At 44.5% G+C, this 23,107-nt stretch overlaps 2 protein-coding genes across 3 annotated transcripts in view; one reads left to right on the forward strand and one right to left on the reverse strand.

Annotated features, from left to right (window-relative positions):
• The first annotated feature begins 1,302 nt into the window (after positions 1 to 1,302).
• COX5B (cytochrome c oxidase subunit 5B) lies at positions 1,303 to 5,644 on the forward strand. Its single transcript, XM_078859727.1, has 4 exons — positions 1,303 to 1,502; positions 4,116 to 4,189; positions 4,618 to 4,717; positions 5,351 to 5,644. The coding sequence occupies exons 1-4, from the start codon at positions 1,403 to 1,405 to the stop codon at positions 5,461 to 5,463; spliced, it is 387 nt and encodes a 128-aa protein (XP_078715853.1). The 5' UTR covers positions 1,303 to 1,402; the 3' UTR covers positions 5,464 to 5,644.
• A 749-nt stretch (positions 5,645 to 6,393) lies between these two features.
• Positions 6,394 to 23,107, reverse strand: part of HERC4 (HECT and RLD domain containing E3 ubiquitin protein ligase 4) — a 55,933-nt gene continuing 39,219 nt past the window's right edge. Inside the window, exons 16-25 of one of the 2 annotated variants that reach the window (XM_078859725.1) lie at positions 21,643 to 21,666; positions 18,597 to 18,689; positions 16,540 to 16,707; positions 16,276 to 16,419; positions 15,046 to 15,212; positions 14,387 to 14,453; positions 11,179 to 11,261; positions 9,737 to 9,920; positions 8,886 to 8,988; positions 6,394 to 8,578 (exon numbers count right to left, since the gene is read on the reverse strand). In XM_078859725.1, the coding sequence (XP_078715851.1) occupies positions 8,370 to 8,578; positions 8,886 to 8,988; positions 9,737 to 9,920; positions 11,179 to 11,261; positions 14,387 to 14,453; positions 15,046 to 15,212; positions 16,276 to 16,419; positions 16,540 to 16,707; positions 18,597 to 18,689; positions 21,643 to 21,666 (1,242 nt within the window). In that variant the 3' untranslated portion in view covers positions 6,394 to 8,369. The remainder of the gene's footprint in view (positions 8,579 to 8,885; positions 8,989 to 9,736; positions 9,921 to 11,178; positions 11,262 to 14,386; positions 14,454 to 15,045; positions 15,213 to 16,275; positions 16,420 to 16,539; positions 16,708 to 18,596; positions 18,690 to 21,642; positions 21,667 to 23,107) is intronic. The other variant, XM_078859726.1, reaches the window with a different exon arrangement.

Consider the following 23,107-nt stretch of genomic DNA (forward strand, 5'->3'; position numbering starts at 1 on the left):
ACCAATAACACAAATGTACAGCCTTTGGCGGTGAGATGTTGTCTCCCTCGCCTAGTGTGCAGGAGGCCGTGGATTCGATCTCAACCCTAACGATGCCTGCGCGTTTGGAATTCGCGTGTTCTCTCTCTCCCCGTGGTCGAGTTGATTTTTTTCTGGGTCCTCCGATATTTCCATGAACATTATTTGGCTCCTATAACTTCCCAGATATACGCCACTTCATATGTGGCTACGGCACCGCTTAAAATGAGCAGTGGCCTTTGAAAAAAAAGTTTATATTCGTAAATCCACTGCTGGATGCGGGCCTGCCTATACCATGCGGTGGGTAGTTTTTTTGACCATACTTCACCACGCTGGTCACTGCGTATTGAAGGTAGGCAGCAGAGATTTGGCAGCATGGCACAGTACAGCCAGAGACGTCCCTAGAGTACGGCGCACCAGGGCGACCGTCCCGGGCCCCGCGCTTTGGGTGGGGGGGGGGGGTAGGGGCCCAGCGCTTCCACATCACGTTGTTCGATGTAATACTTCTGATTTAGCTTGAAGGCGTCGGGGGAGGTCCACACAGTGGGATTTGCCCAGGGCACCGCACCCCACTATTGAGTTTGTGCCACTACCACCACTACAGTAACATCGCATTCGTCCCCCACCAACACTGCGCTTATAGCCGTCGGGCTATCGCGCATGTAAAATCCACCGGTGCAACTGCGAAGTCCAGCTAATATAACCCAGCGAGCAGCACAAGTAAAGAGTTTATCCTTGCACAGCGCTGCTCGTTATTTGTTGGGGTCACATCTGTGACGGGGGAAAGGTCACCCAAGCTAGCTATGTCCTCGACTCTAACGAGAGTCTTCCACAAGTGCATTATTCGGTCGGCGTATCAATGGCATTAAAGAACCCTGCACAGAAGTGGTTAAAATTAGTTTCGTAAATTTAGTATTTTTTTTAAAGTGAAAAAAAATATCGTGGGTAGTTTTTTTTTTCAAAACTTCGCTTCGCATTTTTTTAAATAATCGAGTGACGCGAAAATCGTCCCTTCCCGCGACCTGTACCTCGTGCATGCCGGACGTGACGTCACATTCCTCCCCTCCTCTCCCCCCTAAATTAGCCAGATGTCTGCACGTACACCACAGCCGCCGCCATCTTACGTAGGGAGGTGGGGTCCCGGGAGGGGAGGGGGAGCCTCGGGCCCGCTAGGCCGCTCCCGCGCATCGATACACGGGGGGGGTGCCCTCCCTACCTAAGATGGCGGGTTCTGCGTCACGTGCTGCAGAGACTCCCCCCGCCCTCGCGCGTCACTCGCTGTGGTGACCCCCCCCCCCCACACGGTGCGGACGCAGCAGCAGAGGAAGACGTCGAGGAGAAGAACGACTCCACACACACAGCACCGTGCCGACGAAACCTCGCCATGGCCTCCAGGCTGCTTCTACGAGCGTCCCTCAACGCCGGCCGTCGTGTCGCGGCCGTCGGGAGCGTGAGACCGGCGATGCGAGCCATGGCGAGCGGAGGTTGGTGCGATGTGTGGAGGACGCGGGGCGAGGACGCGGGCTTTGGCCTGCGGCGCTAGGCCGCGCCAAGGACATTGGCGCTCAGAGTGTCGGAGTCTGCTCGGTCTCGCACATTGGAGATCTTTCCCCCCCTACGTCAACTGGGGCAGGGTTAGCTGTGGGTTCGCCGAGCTCGTGGTTGTTGCTTGGGGGAGCGAGGCTTGCTGGCCGTGCAGGGAGGAGAGAGAGAGAGGCCCTGAGCGACTGGGCCCTCTGTACGGGGAGGTGACCTCTGAGTGATGTTGGCCCCCTGCATTGTGAGCGGGGTAACAGCGCGGTTGGGTTTTATTTGACTGAGAAAGGTTTAGTGGGACACTTGGTAGCGCGCCGTTGTCACTTTGTGTTGTTTTGTATTCAATTACGAGTCGGTAATAGGTATTTATTGTGAAAGTGTCGTCGATTGCCAGGAAGACCCTCAACCAGAAGTGGAATCACCATGGATGGTGGCTATTACTCATTGTTTATGTCTCCGTATTTGTAATTTATCGTGAACGACCAGCTATATATTACCCAGTATTATAACATTTATCAGTTATCATACATCAATTTATCCATTCTATCAATTCGTTTTGTCAATTTTCAATCCCGAGCCAAGCCCCTGCTGATGGTTATATGAGTTTGACCATACTTCACCACGCCGGTCAATGCGGGTAGTAAGTTGATGTATGGAAGGTCGTTCCATGTGCCACGTGCCACTGATGACCGCAGTGCCCTAATCGCGGCGCCACCGCTCCAGTAATATTTGTTTTCTATCACTCCACCTCCGATGAGCACGGTTGGCTACGTACGGTGCGAAAAAAGTTCAACATTCACAACGTACGTACACATTCGGTACAGTGGAAGGCGTGTCAAGCGAGTCGAGAGTATTTGGCTGCTCCACGTCATAAGCCACCTGGTAAAAAATAAAATAAAAACATGTCAACCCATTCGATTTACCCCGTATTCTTGTAAGGGAAATTAAGTTTGCAGGTCACAGTCTTTGTGTTTGTGTTTCTCCCTTGTGATGGGACTTTGTAGGATGAACGTTGGGATTTATAAGGGCACGGGGTGACCAATAATGTCTGAATTGGTCTGTAATAAGGTATGGCACTGACAAGGGGTTGACATGCACGGGATGTGACCACGTTGCATGGCAGTGATAGTCCACGTTACCCTTCGGCCGCCTGCCATTTTTCTTTATACACGTATTCGATAGTGTTTGGTGACGGCAATGCTAAAGTGTGTTTGAAACGTGGTGTGAATATATCCGCACACGGTGCACGCCGAGACATCGCCGCCGCCGCCCTCCATCTTCTGTGCCGCAGTGAGCGCGCGCGGTCATCGTCTGCGCAGACAAGGAAATGAAGCTGAACATTGTTGTTCAAGTGCCCACCCATTACAATGGTAGCAGGGATGCTTGCTTGCTTGCTGCAGTCGCCACCACGGTGGTTCATAGTTGGCAATCCAGTATGGGCTTACTGCACTTGCGATCTAGAGGTCGCCGGTTCGGATTCGATCACCCGGCGCGGAAGTTCAAACAAATGGGGCAAATTTATTAAATCCCAGATCACCGCCTCCCGCCGACTCAGCCTCCTGCTATCCAGCAATATAGATGAGTAACACCAATCGATATGCGGGTGGTGGGGTAAAGTGTGGGTACTCCTATCCCTTTCATGATTTCCGGCCAGCGTGGAAAAGTCGAGTAGTGGAGGTCCTTCCACCATAAGTGGCTTGAGCAAGAAATCTGCAATGGAAATGCCATTGCATGATGGGCTGTAGATGTACATCATATCCTCGTTTTTGGCACTGTATTATAATATACAGTATTGGAGCAATGTTTCTGGCAGCTGCTCAAGGTGATGTGTATTTTTGGTTTGTGCTTGTACTGCCACTGGCACATTAAATGCTATTGTAATGAATGGCTTCGGTTAGGGTATTCACAGACATGTCAATCTACTGCTGGATAGAGATAACTCGACTGCCGTGGACGTCTTGGGGTTTATTTGTTAATATTCAACCACACTAGTCAGTGATGGTTGTTGAAGCTGGGGAGCACGGACGAGATAGTGCAACTACCCTCTCCACTACAATTCTGCAGCCTATTGACATGTTATATGCATGGTGGTCACCGATCCAAATACTGAGATCTGAAACGATCGAGCGCGTTGCAGATTATTGTGCGTCTCCACGGTGGCGAGATGTTAACTACCTCCCCTGGTATGGAGGTCGTGCATTTCATCCCGAACCTGTCACCTGTATATTTAGAGTCTGTGTTCTCTCCGTGGTCGTGTGGATTTTTCTCTGGGTAAAGAAAAAGATGTATAGCTCAGTGGGTCTTACTGGTAAAATGAAAGTGTTTTGGTCATTGGCTCGGTTGGGGCATAATTGGTCTAAAATATGAAGAAACTGATAATTGAGAGAAAACGAGAGCATGGTTGCAGTCGACCTAATATTTCCATGCTGGCTGCTGCTTGTGCATTACCAAGGTGACTTGCAGTTTTTTTTACTATCCATGAATGAAACTTAGACTGATGAAGCATGTGGCGAATTACAGTAAGCAGCAGAGATTAACTCGTGTTGCTCATTTCACCATAGGTGGCATCCCCACTGATGAAGAACAGGCCACGGGCTTGGAGAGGTTGACCATGGAGGCTAAGAAAAAAGGCACTGTAAGTAACCATATAGCACCATTGCATTGTAGCTTACACCCAATTTTAATCACTTAATACAATTTTCGACATTACACAAAAAAATTAAGCTAAATTAATAAGCTGATTTGTCATCTTAAGTTTAGAGATAATAATTTTACATGCTCATTTATTAATATTAGGCAAAAACTAATTTAAAATTGTATTCGGCAGCTGTGACAATCTGCTAAATGTGATGTCATCTTGCGCTTATAGCAGTTCAACAATGCTAGTTTTAGTATGAGCAATATATTTATAGCATGTTGTCATACTGGCTATTAACTGTGCAAAAATGTATCTTTAAAAATGGACACCCTGGTGTGTGCAAGAAATTGCTATAAACCTTTTAGATGTTGCATTCTTTAATCACCCCACAAACACTTGAGCAATGATGGCTGCTTGCAATACAGGACCCCTGGAGCATTGAGCCACCCAAGACTTACGCAGGAACCAAGGAAGACCCACACATTGTGCCGTCCATTGGTGAAAAGCGGCTGATCGGCTGCATCTGTGAGTTTTAAGGCTATAAAATGTACACATTTCTTGTAATACCAAAATTACAATTAGTGTCTGTACAGCCATTGTCAGTTCAGGGTTTAAAATGGATGCCGCAGTTTGTTTTACTTCGTCTGTAATCATATAGCTGCATGGAAACCTCCATTGTGTATTTGTCAATTAAGAGTAGTTGAATGAATGTGGGAAAGATGCCAAGAATGGAGCTACCCATTCCCGGTTTGAGGTCGGTTTAACTTGGCTATGAATGCCCGACTGTGCATTTTTTTAAACCTCTTGTAACACATCGATATGGCATGCAAAATAGCACAGCTTTGGGTCCATTTGGTTCCCCTAGGCAAGATTATGTCTTGATTCCTGGCATAATTGAATCAACTAGGATAGTAAATCATACATCACTGGTGAACACAAATGGATCTCTTGCCATGTAGGCACACTTTAAACTGCCATGCTAAGGTAGTCGCCAAGCTTCAGATAGTTATTAAATGGTGCTTTCATTACAAACAGATAAAGTAATTGAACGTTTCTGTTTCATTGGAATAATTAAGTTAGGGCGACATTGTCAAGTCTTTCGTGCAATTTTTCCAAGCACTTTAATGTGGGTGTTTGGCATGGCCTGTGTTTCTGCAGGTGAGGAGGACAACACAGCTGTGGTGTGGTTCTGGCTGCACAAGGGTGACTGCCAGCGCTGCCCTTCTTGTGGTGCCTCCTACAAGCTCGTTCCCCACGAGCTGCCGCACTGAAAACTTCTGCGTCCCCCCACACAATCTACTCTCGCGTTGGTCACCGCCTCAATTTCATGGGCCGTCCCTATTTTGGCGTGGTGCCCTCCACAGCGATTGCCGCTAGTGTTGGTGTACACTTAAAACGGATGTATGTTTTGTCACTGTGACGTGAATTAAAAACAAATGTAATGTCACTCTCCTTTTGTGGCTCTTAGTGGTTTTTTTGAGGACCGGTTCATTTTGGATTGTGTTCAGGGAGGTGTTAAACATCCCACAGCTGTGGCTCCTGTTGGATTGCCACCACAAGAACAGTAGGCAAAGCATTTGCTGCATTGTACATTTCCACAGAGTTGGTTTCTTGTTCAGGTCAAACTGGCGTTTCACACATGCAGTCTTAACAGTTCAACAATATACTGTCAAGTAAAATACTGATACTGGTAGGAACCTCTTGGTTACACCAGCCCACAGGGGATATTGTCCATCGTGCAGAGGGGTGGAGGGGCTGGGTGGAGAGGCTGGGTGAGGAGAGGCTGGTCACCTCGTGGTGCCCTTATAAAACTCAACGTTTAACCGACTCACGCCGGCTTGTGCCCGCCCTCAAAGTCGGGCATATTTGCGGAATACACCACGCCGCCATTGACTGAGCAACCCAACGTTCCTATCAGCTCCCTCCGCAGGAATGTGTTTTCTTGGAAATCTAACAATAAACTTAATGACAAGATGACCACATTATTATTGGCGTTTCAAAAAATTTAACATTTATTTTAAAAAACCTTTACATTAAGTATCTTTAAACTTAAATGAAGTAAGATGGTAATGTTGCAGTATGACCAATAGTTGCTAAATAGATTGTTTGAGCTGTAAACAATTTACAATTGTACAATATTTTAAAGATACACTACAAGCAGGAAGTCCTTAAATCAGAAGACTAACACTAGCAGGAAAATAAATTAACTACTTTTATTCAATTCCATTCATCACAGTACTTTGAAACTGGCTGACCAAAAACACCATGATCGGTTTGTATTCCAAGAATACTGTGGAAGCTTGTATTGAAACAAATGCAATGGAATCGTTGAAATGAAATAGCGAATGCTTGTTAGGTTCGGACATGCACACCATATACACAATCCTATTTTAACACTAGAAAAGTTAAGCAAGGTGGTGCCCATCGGAGCCATTTATAGGGCAACAACATCTCGATTGAACAATGGTACGAACCACAGCAAGATTAGGAAAATAAGTGTTTAACCATAGCTCCTGTTCACAGAATTATATCAGAGGAATGATGTCAGCCATGTACATTGAAATCTATAGATAAACCTTTGATCAGTTACAGTATCATGGTTATTTTATTCAGCAGAATATGCAGTTCATAGCAAATTAAGTTTTGTTAGTATGCTCTACAGATTCAGCTATAGGGTGTGTTATGCATACATGAATATTCACCTTAAGGTTAAAACCCAGCCAATGTGAAGCTTGCATTGCCCCTTCACTGAAGGCACTATTCTCAACTACGCATAGCACATAGTGTTTGGTTAAATCTTTTGTATGTTAGGGCACATTTTCATACAGTAATTAAGGTAACTGGTCAAATGCTTGTCCAATTTGAAAGCAGTCAACCAGTCCAAATTACATTCTGTGTGCATATGTTTAAAACGCAGTGACCTGTCATGTTGCAGTCTTATAAATGTGCACTTATTTGTGGTTATTGCTTACTTATGAGAAAAGCTTAAGAGACTGATGCCTGGGGTAACCCGAACATAACTACGTGACCAAAATAGCCATTAATCTAATATTACATTAACAGTTGCAGCATGTTCAGGAATTAAAGCTTACAATCAGTTTAGATGGATGGTAATTTAATCCACAAGCCCTGCATTGCCCTTAAAGAATCCCAATTTGCTATGTCGCCATTTGGCTGTCAGGCCCCTCTCTATAAGTGAACTTCTATTTTTGGGGAATGCTTCATAAAAGTGAACCACATCCCAAGCACAGTGATATGCAGTGCAACAGCATTGTGTTTTAAGTACAAGAGCTTACGTGAGACAAAGAAAATATCCCAAATGTGTGCACATTAGGATGACCTTGGCTGCTCATACTTGTACATTTCCAGAAGGGGGGGCTAATTCAATGCAATTCATAGCGTGGGGGTGGAACATAACACAATGACGTACATGTGGGTATACTGGTATGCAACCGGAAGAAGGGGAAGCTAACGTTATGCTGCGACTTCTTGCTCATAGCTTGACGTTAAGGCTGGCAGTCACTTGCATGCACATACAATCAATACATGCGAACAGGAACCAGGGCTAGAGGGGCGAGTATTATGAAGAGCTGCAGACATTGTTATATTTGTGGGAACTGCATAAAATTAACTGGCATCAATCAAGTACAGCTGGTAAAATGCTTAATTACAACACGACAGCCGTGGCTCGCTGCAGTCCACAATAAACCTTGCGCTGGTGCCGCTTTGCTGCTGCGGTTCAGGAGGTACACACACGTTAACTCCAAATATGCTTTTCTCCAAATCATTTCAAATCCACCTTGAAACAGCCACAACATCGAGACTACACGCACATGGCGTCTGCAAGCATGAGGTCTATTGAATTGCCTCTTGTCTCCCGAATTCGATCTAAGCTTCAGCGTATGGTGCTGGCTAGACAAAGCAATACTGTTCCAAACCTTGCAGACAGCACAGACTTGACATTGGATTTGTTTTGGCAAGAACACGTTGTAGAGTTCTTGAGGTTAGCACGTTTAGTCGTTTGTTAGGCTAAGCTGAATCACATTCAGTAACTGCGTTTGAGCTCTTGTTCTTTTAAACCTGGTATCCTCAGGCTCAACTGCACATCTCGCTTGAGAATTGCACAACATTAAAGACTCAAAATAGTCTCCACAGGGTCCAGTGCGTCTGTCCGTGCTTACGCCAGGCTGAATCCCTGGTAATGCGTGATGGACTGAAGTAGTTTTTCCCTGAGCTGCGCTTTGCCGGAGAACTTGGGCAAGTCCAGAAGATTAAAACAGGTGTGAGCCACGGGTAGAAACTGCTCCCCACCACCTGTCGGCTGAATCACAATCTTGAGGCTCTTCATACCGAGGATGGGAATGCGATCGCTTCCAGTCAGGAACACTGCAAGCCATAAACAAGAGCAGGAATCAAACCAGGCATATAAAAAAACGACACATCCGTAAATAAATGGGACCAAATACAACAGGTGATATTTTAGGCAATAGATAGATGATCATTGCTACGAAGATATCTCCTACTATGAAGATCATCTCCCTGGCTATGATGTAGGGGCATTCATAATATTTGCTATGACAGAGTGATTGTCCAAAATGTTTACCACTAAAACACATGGATCGTGTTGCATCAACATTCTCAATATACCCTTAGAATTAGCTTTTGGATGGAAAAAAGGACCACAAATACGTACAGAGAAACTTCTTCTTGAGCTCCAGGTCCAGGTCATGGAACACCTCCCAAAAGGATTTGATTGTGGGGTGCCCAGCCCAGTACTCGCCCTTATATTCCGTGTTCTGAACAATAGACGAGGCGGGGGGGGGGGCGTTGTTACGAATATAAAACACTTGTGTACACAGTACATTCTGTATTTATGTAAATGTTGGTGTGAGCCACCTCCAGAAATTCTGTAAATGAGAACTGGATGTCGTAGTATTAAAGAGGTTAAAATTCAATTGCAGATTTAAATCGAGCACAATCCGAAACAAGATCTTCCATTCACTGCTGACGAACGCGTGTAGTTTGATTATTACACTTATTGGTAACTGGACTACGACCAATACAAAAAAATATCCATTTAAAGCCGTGATACACAGCAGCAGGTTTAGGACAATCATTGACAGCAATTGGTAATGGCTGTCGCGTATATTTTAACTGTAAAAAATATATCAGTTGCCTAAAGCTAAAGAAATCTCATCTGCACTCATTGTGGGAAACTGAGATTGTAATGTCCAAACACACCACTGACAGGTCACATGACTGCAAAGGTTACGCACTCTGTGGACAAATTTCTCAACAAACACACTTAAGCCTGTTTTCATCGGCTAGACAGGACTATGTCAATCATTCTAAACGTGTTACTGGTGGCAACCACTGGTGATAACCATCTGAATATAATCCTTGTGCGTCATGGCCTCTGATGCACCTCCAATTAGCAGAGTTGGCTACGTATGGTGCGAAAGAAGGTCAACATACATACACACTGCTACATCTATATTTGTTTTGAGCACTGAAAGTGGAATTCACAAAGTCAAACGCTCCGACCTTTTCCAGCTCAGCCCAGTCGTAGTCGGTGTTGCCGATCACCATAGCCATGAGCTCGCTCGGCTGGAAGAGCTGCAGCACCTTGCCGCCGCACACCTTGTGAAAGCCCGTGTGGAACGCCTCGAACAGCTGCTGCACCGACTTGTTAAAAATGTAGTCGACATAGGCGTTCACAAAGTCCTGCCTGCGATGCGACACGTCCACACGATCAACAGGAAAGCGTTTAACAATCCGCACTCTGAATTCAACATACCAACCTGTCATATAAGCATTTCTCATCCACCAGCGAGTCAGACGGTCGCGGTTACACCGTGTTACCTGAGCAATCTGTGTCTCTAAATTAGCTAAATAGAGAGTGTATGTGGCATCATTCCCGTCTCTGGGATTACACAGCTAAATTAATCTCACCGACACAAACAACTATGGAGAAGATATACTCGCTGTATAAGCTGCAACTGTGTCAGGCTCAGAGCCATTCGCCTGCTAAATACACCCCTGTTGATGGACGATTCAATTATGTTTCAAATCGTCGTCTGTCAATATGAGCCGTAATCACTGGGTAGGTCAGTAGGTATTATCCCTGGTGTCAGTCTCCAGCTGTAGGCTCAGCTCTGTCAACAGCCCAGAATTTGAGATGGCACAGGTCTTTGCCCTTGGCAGCACAATCATTATAATTTTTAACTCTGTTTTGTTTCTACTTTTCGCGTTTTAATCATTTCGTTGTATATGTTTTTTTCTCACTCTTGCATTTTGGTGCTGTCTGCACCTGAAATTAGTTCCTGACAAAGCTTGGGGGCGAGGCTCACCGTAAGAATAAACGTTTAGTCGTAATAATTGTAATGCCCTTCATTCGCCCTATCCAGGTGAATTCTACACTGGAATCTTGTCAATTCCATAAATGGGAGGAAACCAGAGATAGCAAGTACATGAAAGAGTAACAAAGCTTCACACCGATTGATTCAAGAATAAACTGCTCTACTGCTATCTCCTGAACCACTTTGCAGCTCAAACCGACACACCTGACATTCCCCATCAGTCTCCACCATCTAAGTGCGAGCCACTCAACTGCACGGTTTCCGAGATCTCATGAGGTCGGGAAAATTCTAAGTGATTTGGTAATGGGCCCCGCCATAGATTGTATGTATGTTGAACTTCTTTTGCACTGTACGTAGCCAAGCGTGCTAATCAGAGGTGCGGGGGAAGGACAACAAACTAAACACAAAAAGCACTTCGAAAGAAATTCATTTTCAATCTAGGATTTGCAAGTGCACAGCTCCAGTGGCTTCCAATTATCGGAAGGAAAGCGTTCCAGACGGCCGCAGAAGCGCAACTGAAAACGCGCGATGCTGTTAATGTGCAGGGTGCAGAGTAAAACGTTTTGAAGACGTTGCCCAAACGTTTCCATAAACACGTTGTCATGGCAGTGCAGTGACTGTACAGACCTGTTGGCATTGTTCACCACCATGTCCGACCCTCCAGGCACCAGTTCCTTTACTTCCATCGCTCCGAAGTTCTCAAAGGCCACCTGTCACAGCAACACATACGTGAATTACTGCCAATGAGCAAAATGTTCAATCGAGTACCTTTAAAATGAATAACCTCCTGCTTGAAAACATCTGGAATTGTCTAAATATATTTTTACCTGTTGAAACAAAAAATGGTTTCAAATGTTCTGTACTTCTCCAGATCAGCTTGAGAATTGCTTTGAGCCAGATCCTGATGAACACATCCAGGAAAACCCTGACTCACAGGACCCCGGCTACCCAGAATATGTACTTAGCCGGACTCGATTGGCTAGTTAAAATATATAAGTAAAATGTATATAAAATGCTAAAATATATAAAATGTAATAGGAAAAAAGCATGCTACATTATTTCGCATGTTACGTGATAACATAGAATGAAATGCACAAGAATGTGTAAAAGTTTGTGCTCAAAGCGGCCTGCTACACATATGCTATGGGGTTACCGAGTGGAATATACTCCGTGCTGGAGCAGACAAAGTGAGTCCAGGCCATCAGAAATCAAAGCCATCCAATAAACAAGGAGCATCTCAATGCCACCACCACACAGGCTCAAACCCAGAAAACCTCTGGCAATATGCAAAGAATCTCCATGAGGACGACAAGACCACCGAAGCACGATGGAGGGAAGCCTGGGCAAACACCAACCTGCTACAGAAAACCATCGTCAGCGATCCCACAATTCTCTAACCAGGATCTGACCTACTGAGGAAGATCTGGTCCTCCTTAAATTGGATCCGGAGACTCCATGGAAGATGTGGGGACACTTTCTCCACGAATAAAAAATTAACGATATCCAGTTTAACACGTAGGCTTTCGCGACCAATATTGTTCATAATCAACGATTTTTGGGTTTAGATCGCGTTATTTATAAATGTGCCGCAACCCTCCACCACCCGACACGGCCAATCAGTAAAAAAAGTGTCACGTTGACAAAAGACAAATAGTTCACTGCTTTAGCCCACCGGTGTGTTGAAGCGTGAAACCACAACATTTACAATTTGAGTACGACGTTTCGCTGGTAATTGCATCCAGCATCATCGGGCAATTCGCCAGAATGGTGAGGCTCTGCTGTGTCTCCCGTTCTTATATAGAGCAGCAGCAGGGTGACGTCATCATTAACTCATCAGGTGCAAAGATTTGAGGGGGGGGGTTATTGTAATTATATACTTGATTAGTAATAAGGCTATTGTTACGATGCGAGTTGTAGATTAGTAATCATTTGGAATGTGTTCTATTGTGATTATGCTACATTAATAATCAGTTAGTGCTTGTTTCCCTTATAAGGAATTGTAATGCATCTTATTTAATAATACGCTTCCAGGCCACACTAAGCCTGTAGCTGTCTGAGCGATTAAAGTTATTTCTGTTTCTCTCAATCTCAATGGATTCTCTAATTAGTCTTTGCCAGTAGTAACTAGTTTTACACAACACTTCAACGTTGTCAAAATCAATTGAGTGTCCCTGTTGGCAAGCATGTTCTGCCACTGCCGACAGTTGTGTTTGCGATAGTTTAATATTTCTCTGGTGTTCTTTTAGTCTTACACTAACGTTACGCCCTGTCTGTCCAATATAGCATCTGCCACATACACAATTAATCCGATATACACCTTCTGTTGATAATTTAGGTAATTCGTCTTTAGTGCACGTTACTAGTTGTTGAATTTTGTGTACTGTACCAAATCTTACTGTAATGTTTTGCTTTTGCAAAACACGGGCTAATTTGTCAGTTACTCCTGAGATAAATGGTATTTTTATTGTTTTAATAATCTGATCGCTTTCAGCAGTGTTGCTTTGCGATCGTGATTTGGCATTTAGTGCTCTGTTAATTTGAGCATTATTGTAGCCATTCTGTCTTAGTGCTTCTTTAACATGTTTAATCTCTCTCACTAGACTTTCATCATCTGACACTGTTTTAGCCCGATGTATGAGCGTCTTGATTAGAGAGGATTTCTGAGCTGGGTGATGATGCTTAAATAAGATGCATTACAATTCCTTATAAGGGAAACAAGCACTAACTGATTATTAATGTAGCATAATCACAATAGAACACATTCCAAATGATTACTAATCTACAACTCGCATCGTAACAATAGCCTTATTACTAATCAAGTATATAATTACAATAACCCCCCCCCCTCAAATCTTTGCACCTGATGAGTTAATGATGACGTCACCCTGCTGCTGCTCTATATAAGAACGGGAGACACAGCAGAGCCTCACCATTCTGGCGAATTGCCCGATGATGCTGGATGCAATTACCAGCGAAATGTCGTACTCAAATTGTAAATGTTGTGGTTTCACGCTTCAACACACCGGTGGGCTAAAGCAGTGAACTATTTGTCTTTTGTCAACGTGACACTTTTTTTACTGATTGGCCGTGTCGGGTGGTGGAGGGTTACGACACATTTATAAATAACGCGATCTAAACCCAAAAATCGTTGATTATGAATAACGATATCCAGTTTGCGACTGTGGTGCGACATCTCAGACCGCGCAACATCTCGTGAACGACTGCCCAATTGAATCATTCAACGGCGATCCGAAACAAAACCACGTGGCTACTTGTGAAGCAGCCGAATGAATAGCAAATGTCGACATCAGTTTGTAATCTGTTGCAATCCCCAAAAATTCCATACGAAGGAAGAGAAGACTAGAATGTGTTATATTGCATGTAACATAATATACGTAGCATGACATTTTAGTTACTCTCAAATGTTAGTCGATTGACATAAATATTATATAGGACATACAAACTTTAGATTTGTTCTTCTGGACAATAATATACAGATACACTACCACACTAATTCATTCACAGTATTAGATATACACATATACCATACAGTACACAGGGTTGCGGTTTCATCTTCACCGAGCATGGTCTTAGTCATCGATGCTCCAGTAAGACAAAACAAGATAACCTAAATCATGGGTGACTGGCAACCCAGACTCATCGCTCTGAGACTGTCCAAGTCGACCTGTTGTCCCCCCAGCCACCTATTTATTAATTCCTGCACACCTTTAACAGCAATTGGGGTGCGGGGCGCAACAGCCCCTCGATGGACTTGATGCTCAAACGCTGTAGCCCTCGCATCGGTGTGGGGGGCTGACGGAGAGGATGCACTCACCGTGAAGTTGAGGCAGAAGGTTTCCTCGACGTCATCGTCGGGGTAGTCTAGGAGTTGCTGCAGACTCCTGTGAGCAAGCACACGACAACACAAAAGGCCATCAGCCGTTGCTCACACCTAAGCAGCTTCTTGTGGGAGTGCCAGTGGAAGGTATGTTTTGTTGTCCTTCCCCCGCACCTCTGATTAGCATGCTTGTGGCTAGGCACGGTGTGATAGAAGTTCAACATGCATACATACATGTTATACAGCCACACACATCACGGCTGCCAGAGGCTCTCATTACAACTAAGGGTAAAATTGCTCTTAGTTTCACATTTATGTAACTGAAAATATGTAATGCCGTAAAGTCCTTTACCATGGAAAGTCTTAACGTTTCAAAACTTTTTAAAGGAGGATCATGTTTGGGATGTTGGTCAAATTCAATTTGGGCATAAAAAAAAAGATCTGATAAGAAATTATTCGTGTTATCTTTAATAAAAAAAGTATGGTGAAACCATAAAAGATGCATGTGCTCAATATTAGTTCCAATGTACCAGCCCGGTGATGTGAATACTACCATGCGAATGTGCCAGCCAGGTGATATGAATGATGCTGTCACATGCCGGCCTGATACAAATTGTGCCACGTCAATGTGCCCTGGGGGGTTGGGGCAGCCCCACCTGCCCACGTCGGGCATGAGCTCCTTGAGGTCTTCCAGCGTGGGCTCCACCTTGAGCAGCTTTTTGTAGAGTGCCAGTGGAAAGTTGAGGTCCACAATGGTGGAGTTGTAGATGGCCAGGCCACAGATAAGGCCAATTAAGTTGAACAGGTTGCTGTCCTCAAACGTCTGCACCACAGAGGACGGACAAACGAGGCGGCGGGTTGTGCGATTAAGTATTGACAGATGCGTGCGCGCGTACGTGTGACGACCTGAAGAGCGGCGAGAGACGCGTGAGAAAACACAGAAGAATATCCTGACTACCGTGACGCGAACGACGAGCGAGCGAGCGAGCTGGGCTCGGCCATGGATAGTCATTTTGTTGGTAAAATGGGCATCACATGGGTGAATGGCACCCGACAGTACTTGTAGCAGCCTCAGTACCCATCAGGGGAGGTAAGTATGGGGCAAGGCAGCCAATTTAGAAACAGCCAAAATCGGCAGCAGTTGGGGCCACACTCAAGTGAAGGTCATGATTGCTCGGGGGGGGGATATGAAAATACAGCAGAACCAAGGAACCAGCAAAGACAGTGAGCTCTGCATTGCTTATTGGAGTCGCTGCTGACCGATCTTCCCTTGCTCTGCTGGCCGTTCAACTGGATTATTTCTCAACAGAAAGCCACGCAGGATGCAAGTTTTAATCGTGTAAAAAAATAGCGAGCTAAAAAAAAGACTGGACATGCAGAGGAAAACGTCACATGTGGGGGTATGAGATCGCAAGCGGAAGCACGTGATTAAATTTTGCAAGCTAGGGGAAGCCTTAACCATACAGTATTGTAAACAGGTATAACCCGTAAAAACAAAGTTTTTCACTATAAATCCTTTATATGCGTGGCGGCTAGAGTCCTCTCGTCCTCTGGCTTGAGATGGCTGCAATTGGTAATTAAATATATTTTTGTCCTAAAAAGTGTAAAATTTAGGAAAAAATTTTCACGAACATATATTGTCACGCACAACGAGTCTGTGTGGAACATGTCAGCTCGATTGGATCACGGGAAATGGGTTAAAAAACGACCGAAAGATTTGCACGGTCCTAAGCAAGCAAGCAAACTTAATATAAAGTATTTAAAAATGGCATGTTGTTTTATAACCTGACAGGAGGGCATGACCTCTGACACGATGGGGATAGCAAGATTTGGATGCGAAGAGAATTGGGAAACATTTCTGCCCGGTGCCGTAGTTGCGAGCGCACCTGCTGTGAGAACCAGATGAGTCGCGACTCCTCATAGTACTTGAAGAGCCCATACTTGGGGTCCAGGAGGTCCTTCATGATGAGTAGGAAGAACTCCTTCCTCACTCCTCCCGCATCCACGGCATCCTCCCCATAGAAGATCACCTGGAGGGAGGGGGGGGGGAGGAAGGTGAACATCATTACGATGGTGATGACAACAACGATAATGATGAAGACGCGGACAGACCGCGCTCTGAGTGGTCACCCAAGGAATGTGCCGCTAACCTTCAGAGGCTTCTTGAAGTCAAGGTTCTTCGCCTGCTTGCGAAGCATCTCCAGCGTGTCGCCCACGATGTTATCCCTGCGCACCATGAGCACCAGGCAGGGGTTCTCGGGGTCGATGGGCATGAACATGCTGGAGAAGTTGCGGCGTGTCGCCTCATCCACGGCGACCTGCAAGCACGGAGATGGGGGGGGGGGAGTAGATGAGAGTGAGAAAAAAAATCACAACGTAGGTGTGCATTGGTGAGAAGCAGGCGCAAACGGGGGGGGGGGGTGGGAAGGCGCCACAGTTGGAGGGATGTTAGCTACCTCGCTCGGTATACAGGAGGTCGTGGGCTCGATCCTGACCTTGATGCCTGTATATTTAGAGTCTGCGTGTTCTCCCTGTGGTCACGTAGATTTTTCCTTGGGTTCTCTGTTTTTTTCTCCTCCACATTTAGAAACATGCGTTTTGAGTATTTGGCTGCTATAAATTTCTACATGGTAAGCTGCTTCATGGAGCTATCATTTATGGCTGGGTCACTTCTGAAAAAGAGCTACATAATTCAGTGCGCCATACCTGGTAGTTTAAGTTGAAAGATATTAATAAGTGGGCTAGTGACTGTGGCAGCTATACGTCAACGTAAAAGGGAGCCACACCACCCTGCAATGTGATTGGTTGGAAAGTGAGGCAGGTAATTTCGCAGTCAAGCCGGTGAAGAAGCGTGCACAAGCTAAGGCACAGGTAGACGTAGATGAGAAAGGCTAGAACAGGGGCCCCTACTGAAAGAGCTTCGACATTATTGTGTATCCCTAATGACAAACCAGTGACCCACAAAAACAGTAGGCCGATTCGCAAGTTACTTGTTTAATGTGTGTAAGGATTTGTTAAATTAACTGATGTTTCTTCAAGACAAACATGAGAAACTGTGGAACTTTATAAAAACAAAACTTAAACCATTTATTCAATAAATGTCCAATTCCTATAATTTTTATGTCATAAACATATGAAGAATGAAATCATGATCGTGAGCAACTAATCAAAAGGTACCTGCCATGAGTAACTGTGACAAGATTGGTTTAAATTTCCCCATAAATACCAATATATCTCTCACTCCTGTCGGGAAACAGCTATATGCTGCATGCATGTTAAAAGCTTCACATATCTGTGATGACCTTACTGACCACTCCAATACAGATATCAAACGAGTGGTAAAGAACATCACCATATTAAATAACTGAAGTGTGCATATCCATTTTACAGATGGCTGCACAAACATAGACAAGAACATGGAGCGTTCTCAATTACTGTGCGGACACAATAAGTGTCAAGTGCTCTATATATATATGGCATCTACCAATGTGAATGCCGACAGAGTGATACAGAATAAAGTAAACAAATAATTATTTACACAAATAACCAAATCTCAAGTCTGTTTTGGGAGAACCTTGCAAAAAATATTAGGCTACATCCTTGGGTATTTATGAACGTATTTTTCTATGGATGTGAATCCACATCTCCAGGCAAATGCCAAGAGAGGAGTGAAATCTACGTCACTGCGCTGCCTCCTAATCCTCGTTACCTTACAGACGGGTGCCTCGCAACATGGTGGTTCCATCTCACGAATCCCAAAGACTCCAGGCATATAGCAACATGTCTGTGCCTACGTTCAAATCACCCAGAATGTGCCCGATCTCATCAGATGTCGTAAGCTTGAGGCTGGATAGTGCATAGACAGGCAACCGCCAACAGAGGGCAGTGCATAAAAAAAAAACTCAATAGGTGCACTGTACTTTTATGCTCCCCACCTTCACCAGCCCACACGGGCCAGCGTATGGAAGTACAGTATGGCCAAATAACCCCGACGACCCACACAGCGTGGGGAAGCCCTCACCCAGCAGTGGACCGACAAAAGGGCCGGTAACATTTACAAGTAGCGCCATGCTGTGTACACGACCTCCAATTAACACGGTTGGCTACGTACGGTGCACAAGAGGTTCAACATACATACACGCAAGCCAGGCTGGAGTGGAGCACACGTGTAAAGCGTGCAGTGCGAGTTCTCAGGGCGTAGACAAACCTGCATCTGCAGGATGGCATCTGTCTGCAGAAGCGTGGTCTTGGCCTGTGCGTCGAACACAAACGGGAAGCTGCACAGCGTCACCGGCACCTCCTGCACGTGGGCCGACATCAACACGGGCGTTACAAGTTGCAGGGCAGCACAACTCAACAGCCACGCACTGCAAAACTTGAGATGAACACGTGTGTGCTACAGCAATGCCATTCAGCTAGCTGGTCAGCACCACTGCAGTCACACAGCCAGGTACAGCATCCTCTGGAGCAGACCAGCAGGAGCTTCACATCAGGGCAATGTAGATCATTCATAGATTGGTATTTTATGGACTCGTGATACTACAGCAATGCTGTGCAGTGGTCAGTGCGACAGCCAGGCATGGTGTAATTCAATGTGCTATGCAGCAGACAAAACACCTCAAACCTAACCTGGTGGGCACAAGCAGCTGGAGAGATGCTAACCTATAACCCCGTCATATATAAACATCTGCTTTTGTCTTTGGCTTCTATCCCTTTTGCCGCAGTACTACACACGTCACCCTCGTCAAAGAACAGTATCCCTTTTTGAAAATCACTTGAGTAGAAGAAGGGTATCACGCTGGCAGGGATCACCCTGAACCCAAGATGCCTCACGATTCATTCAGTGACTGTCTCTTGCCTCTCCTAGGGAGTTTGATTAACATTGCTTACCAACTGGCCTTTACAAAAAAAGCAATAAACATTTTAAATGACCAAGTAAACAAAGTACAAAACGTCATGCATACATAAGGATACCATAACACTTTCAAGATGCTTTGTCCTTGGAAGTAATACATTCGCAATGAGAACGGGAGCACACGCATCAGGCGTGCAGGAAGCAGTATGTTCATGGCTTGTATAGTGGTCAACCCAGGAGGGCATTCATTGGCCAGCAGTCACAGTACTGACGTTACATCTTTTCGTGCTGTTTTTTTCAAAATTTTAGACCCCCCCCCCCACCTTTCATTATTTGATCCGCTTTTCAAATCGGGTAAGTCCCGCATCGCAACACAAATGAACATGTTGGCCGTGTTCATATTGGATCATCTTTTCGACAGTTGCCATCATGCTCTCCCCGCCTTAATGAGGAAAAAAAAATGGACGAACATAGAGACAGAGGTACTGCATGAACTCTTTAGCTTTAGCTGGAAAGTGATAATTTCTTTTTTTTACAAACTTCTGAATACATTTACAGGTGAGATATTTAAAAAGAGTAGAGTTTTTGAGATGAAAGGGTGCTTGAAATGCAGCTGTCCAGCTAACATGAAGGGCTCTTGAAACACTACAAGCGAAAAGTATATATGCACCCAACCTAAAACCATGAGGAAATAGCAAAAGACCAATTGCATGAAAACTATAACCAAGTTTCAAATGAGGCCAAAAATACACCATCATAACGGGACACTTCAACACAAAGGTCTGTACAAGGCACAGAGATAAGAGGATGACTGGTGAGTGCACATGGCATATGACTGAGCAATGAGAGAGAAGAGTTTGCAGCCAGCAAAGACATTAAGATGATATGCCCTTTTAAAAAAGAAAAGTCTACAAAATGGATGGGGAGTCGAAATGAAGACATTAAATTGACTTAATTCTCTCAGGAAAATCCCAGTCAGGGAAGTGTGATGTGATACAAGTTACACTTGACCATCACCAACAAGGGGAGAAACTTAATTACAGGCAAAAGAAAGAGTTGATGTGAAAATTATCGTATGGAAGCTGGAATTTAGACTGATTATAAACAATAGCTTAGCATCCCGTGTGAAACAAATGATGAAATGCACGCGAGGATAAATCACGTATGGATCAGAATAACATGGCCAAAGAGGACCACCACAGAGATGTAGCAATGAGCATAGCAAGAAGCTCATGTGCAGTAGGGGAGATAGGATTGTGGCATCATGGGACCGTGTGAGATTTGCATAGTGTGGGCGCCGACATCCATCAGTGGAATGACCATGGCTGCTGATGATGATGATGATGACTAAAAATACGACAAACTAATTATTGTGTTGGATTCAGGCAGGGGAATCCAATGTGGATGGATTGCAGAATTTAATTACCCACATGGCTTCTGTCTCAATAATCCTTACCACACATTTCGTGCACCATGTTCTACTCTAAGCAGAGCTTGTGCGAGGATTGGTTCTAAAAGTCAGCGAAAAGTCAAAAAGACGAGTAGGCGAGCCAGCCACTTCTTGCAAATTAAGAGTGCAGCATTTAAGAACGATGTAGCTGAACCTTACGTACAGATAGGAGGGCATAGGACAGAGGCAACGGATGGCAGTACGCCCAAGCTACAAGTAGAGTTGTTTTAATTATTGAGTAGCAAACAATGATCTATTTTATTATTATTGTGTGGCCACTGTAAACCAGCACATATCCTAAGAAGCATAAATTGTCCATTATCTGGGAGAAGAAAACATGATATCCAATTGGTATGTTTGCACAATCCAAGTCAAAGGTCATAAAACAAGAAAAGTTATTTAATCCTTGCAGCTACCAACTCACTTTTCATGGTTTCACTGCTGTCGAGACCAAATAAGTGCTGGTTATTCCTTGGGTGCAAACTACAATTCATCCCTTGACCATTTCCCCCATCAGAAGAAAACAAAAACTTAAATGCTTTTTAAATGAACAGAACAAAAAAAATCTAACCAACCAATACGTTCATGAGCCAACATGCTTCCAGCCACATTAATCGGCAGGCATTCACAAGACTGTACGTGCGCGCGCAACCTCGTAGGTAATGAGCATTAGGATGTCATCTCGTGTTCCACTCATGTTCGTAAGGCCTTACAGAAAGGCCTGGCCATTGCTTACCTCAGCTACAGCAGTCAATTAACAACAGTACACCTGGGAAATTATAGTCTGGAACACCATTGGACCACACCTATTATTTAAACAAGAGAAAGCGGTAAGGGCCTTAATATGTACCAATGGGTTCGGAGCTATTTAATATTGGGCTCATAAGATAAGGGGGTTTTGCTGAACTGGTGAGCAACAACCAGGACGTTAAACTAGGAAGGACTTACCTCTGCCATCGCAGAGTTAACATCCTGTTAGAAACAGTGCAAGCAAGACACCGTCACGTGGAAGGGGAAACAAACAGTTAGATCAACAATTAGGTAGACAGCACGTTTTATAGATTACTGCAAGCAGCATTTCAGCAACCCGATTCACATGCAGCTGTTTAGTGGTTAACATTCAACAGCAGTCACCAGCAGGAGCAGTTAAGAATCGACAAACCAATCAGAGCCACGGTGAAAACAAGATTGTTGATCTGAGGTATAGCCAGCAAAGTGATGTTTTTGGATTAATATATCTTTTCTCTTGATCTCAATTAAAAATGACACAATAATTACATGGTTTAGTTGAGAAGAATGTCAGTGTTGATCGTAAATAATAGCTAGCACCAGATATTTTAATTGGACATTTTAACCAGTTGTCGATAGCAACATGAATGGATATACACTTATGAAAAACATTTCAAGTGCGCTGAAGTCCTTCAGAACCAACAACCTACATCACATTTTTTTATTAAGAAATTGAAGGACATGGCATAAGGAAGCGGTCAATCATTGTGCAGACTGACGTCTTCTTATACAAATCCATTGTTTGCAATGTGGTTTACATTATTTAAATACTTTTTTTTGCATTGCACCAGTTGAGAGATGTTTTTTTGCAGAAATCTCGGAATTCCTGGGCTAGGCTGATGGGTTAATCCAGTGTGGAGTTTTAACCTCGGCGTGCCACGCACCAAGCCGGCTTCCCAAGACAACAAATCGGTTATCTGAAGCTCGAAAGAGAAAGCGTACAAAGGATTTGACGAGTCAAAAAACACAGTACTGTATGTGGAGGAAAATAAAACCTATTATGTTGGCCAATAAATACTTTCAAGAGCTGCTAAGGTTATATTACAAACTTACATACGTGAGTTAAATATTGGAAAATTTCCATCGTGATGAAAAAAATTATATTCTCAACAGGCACAGAAAAACTGAGTAAAACCAAATAGCCTAAGAATGCATAACGGGTTTTTTTTCCCACCAGTGCAACTATTGCTGCGGGCTTTGGCTCAACTTCTACCTGCTACCATCTGAATTCACCTGCTGCCCATGCAGAGCTGCAGCCCGGCATTGTCCTCCTGTATCCACCTTCTCTGCACCGTGCCCTGCACTTGCCTGCCACTTCATTCCCGCTGTCTGCTGCTGTGAGCCGCACTGAAACTGCTGCCACCACCCGCTCGCTGCTGAGCTCTGCACTCGAGTGCCACCTCCATTTCACGCACTGTTCCTTGTCCCACGTGAATGCCATCCCACTTCCTTTTCCGTACCCTCATCCTTTCCACATTTCTTAGCATGTATTTTATTAACCTGAATTGCACACTTTTGAGTATCATTAGTTGATGATGATGCTGACAATTCGTAGATTAAGTCAATATTTGTCATAAGCAGTTATGGTAAACAGTGAACATATTTATTAGGTCAAGTACTAGGC

Source organism: Lampetra fluviatilis, chromosome 9 (genome assembly GCF_964198595.1).
Source record: "Lampetra fluviatilis chromosome 9, kcLamFluv1.1, whole genome shotgun sequence".
Lineage (NCBI taxonomy): Eukaryota > Metazoa > Chordata > Hyperoartia > Petromyzontiformes > Petromyzontidae > Lampetra > Lampetra fluviatilis.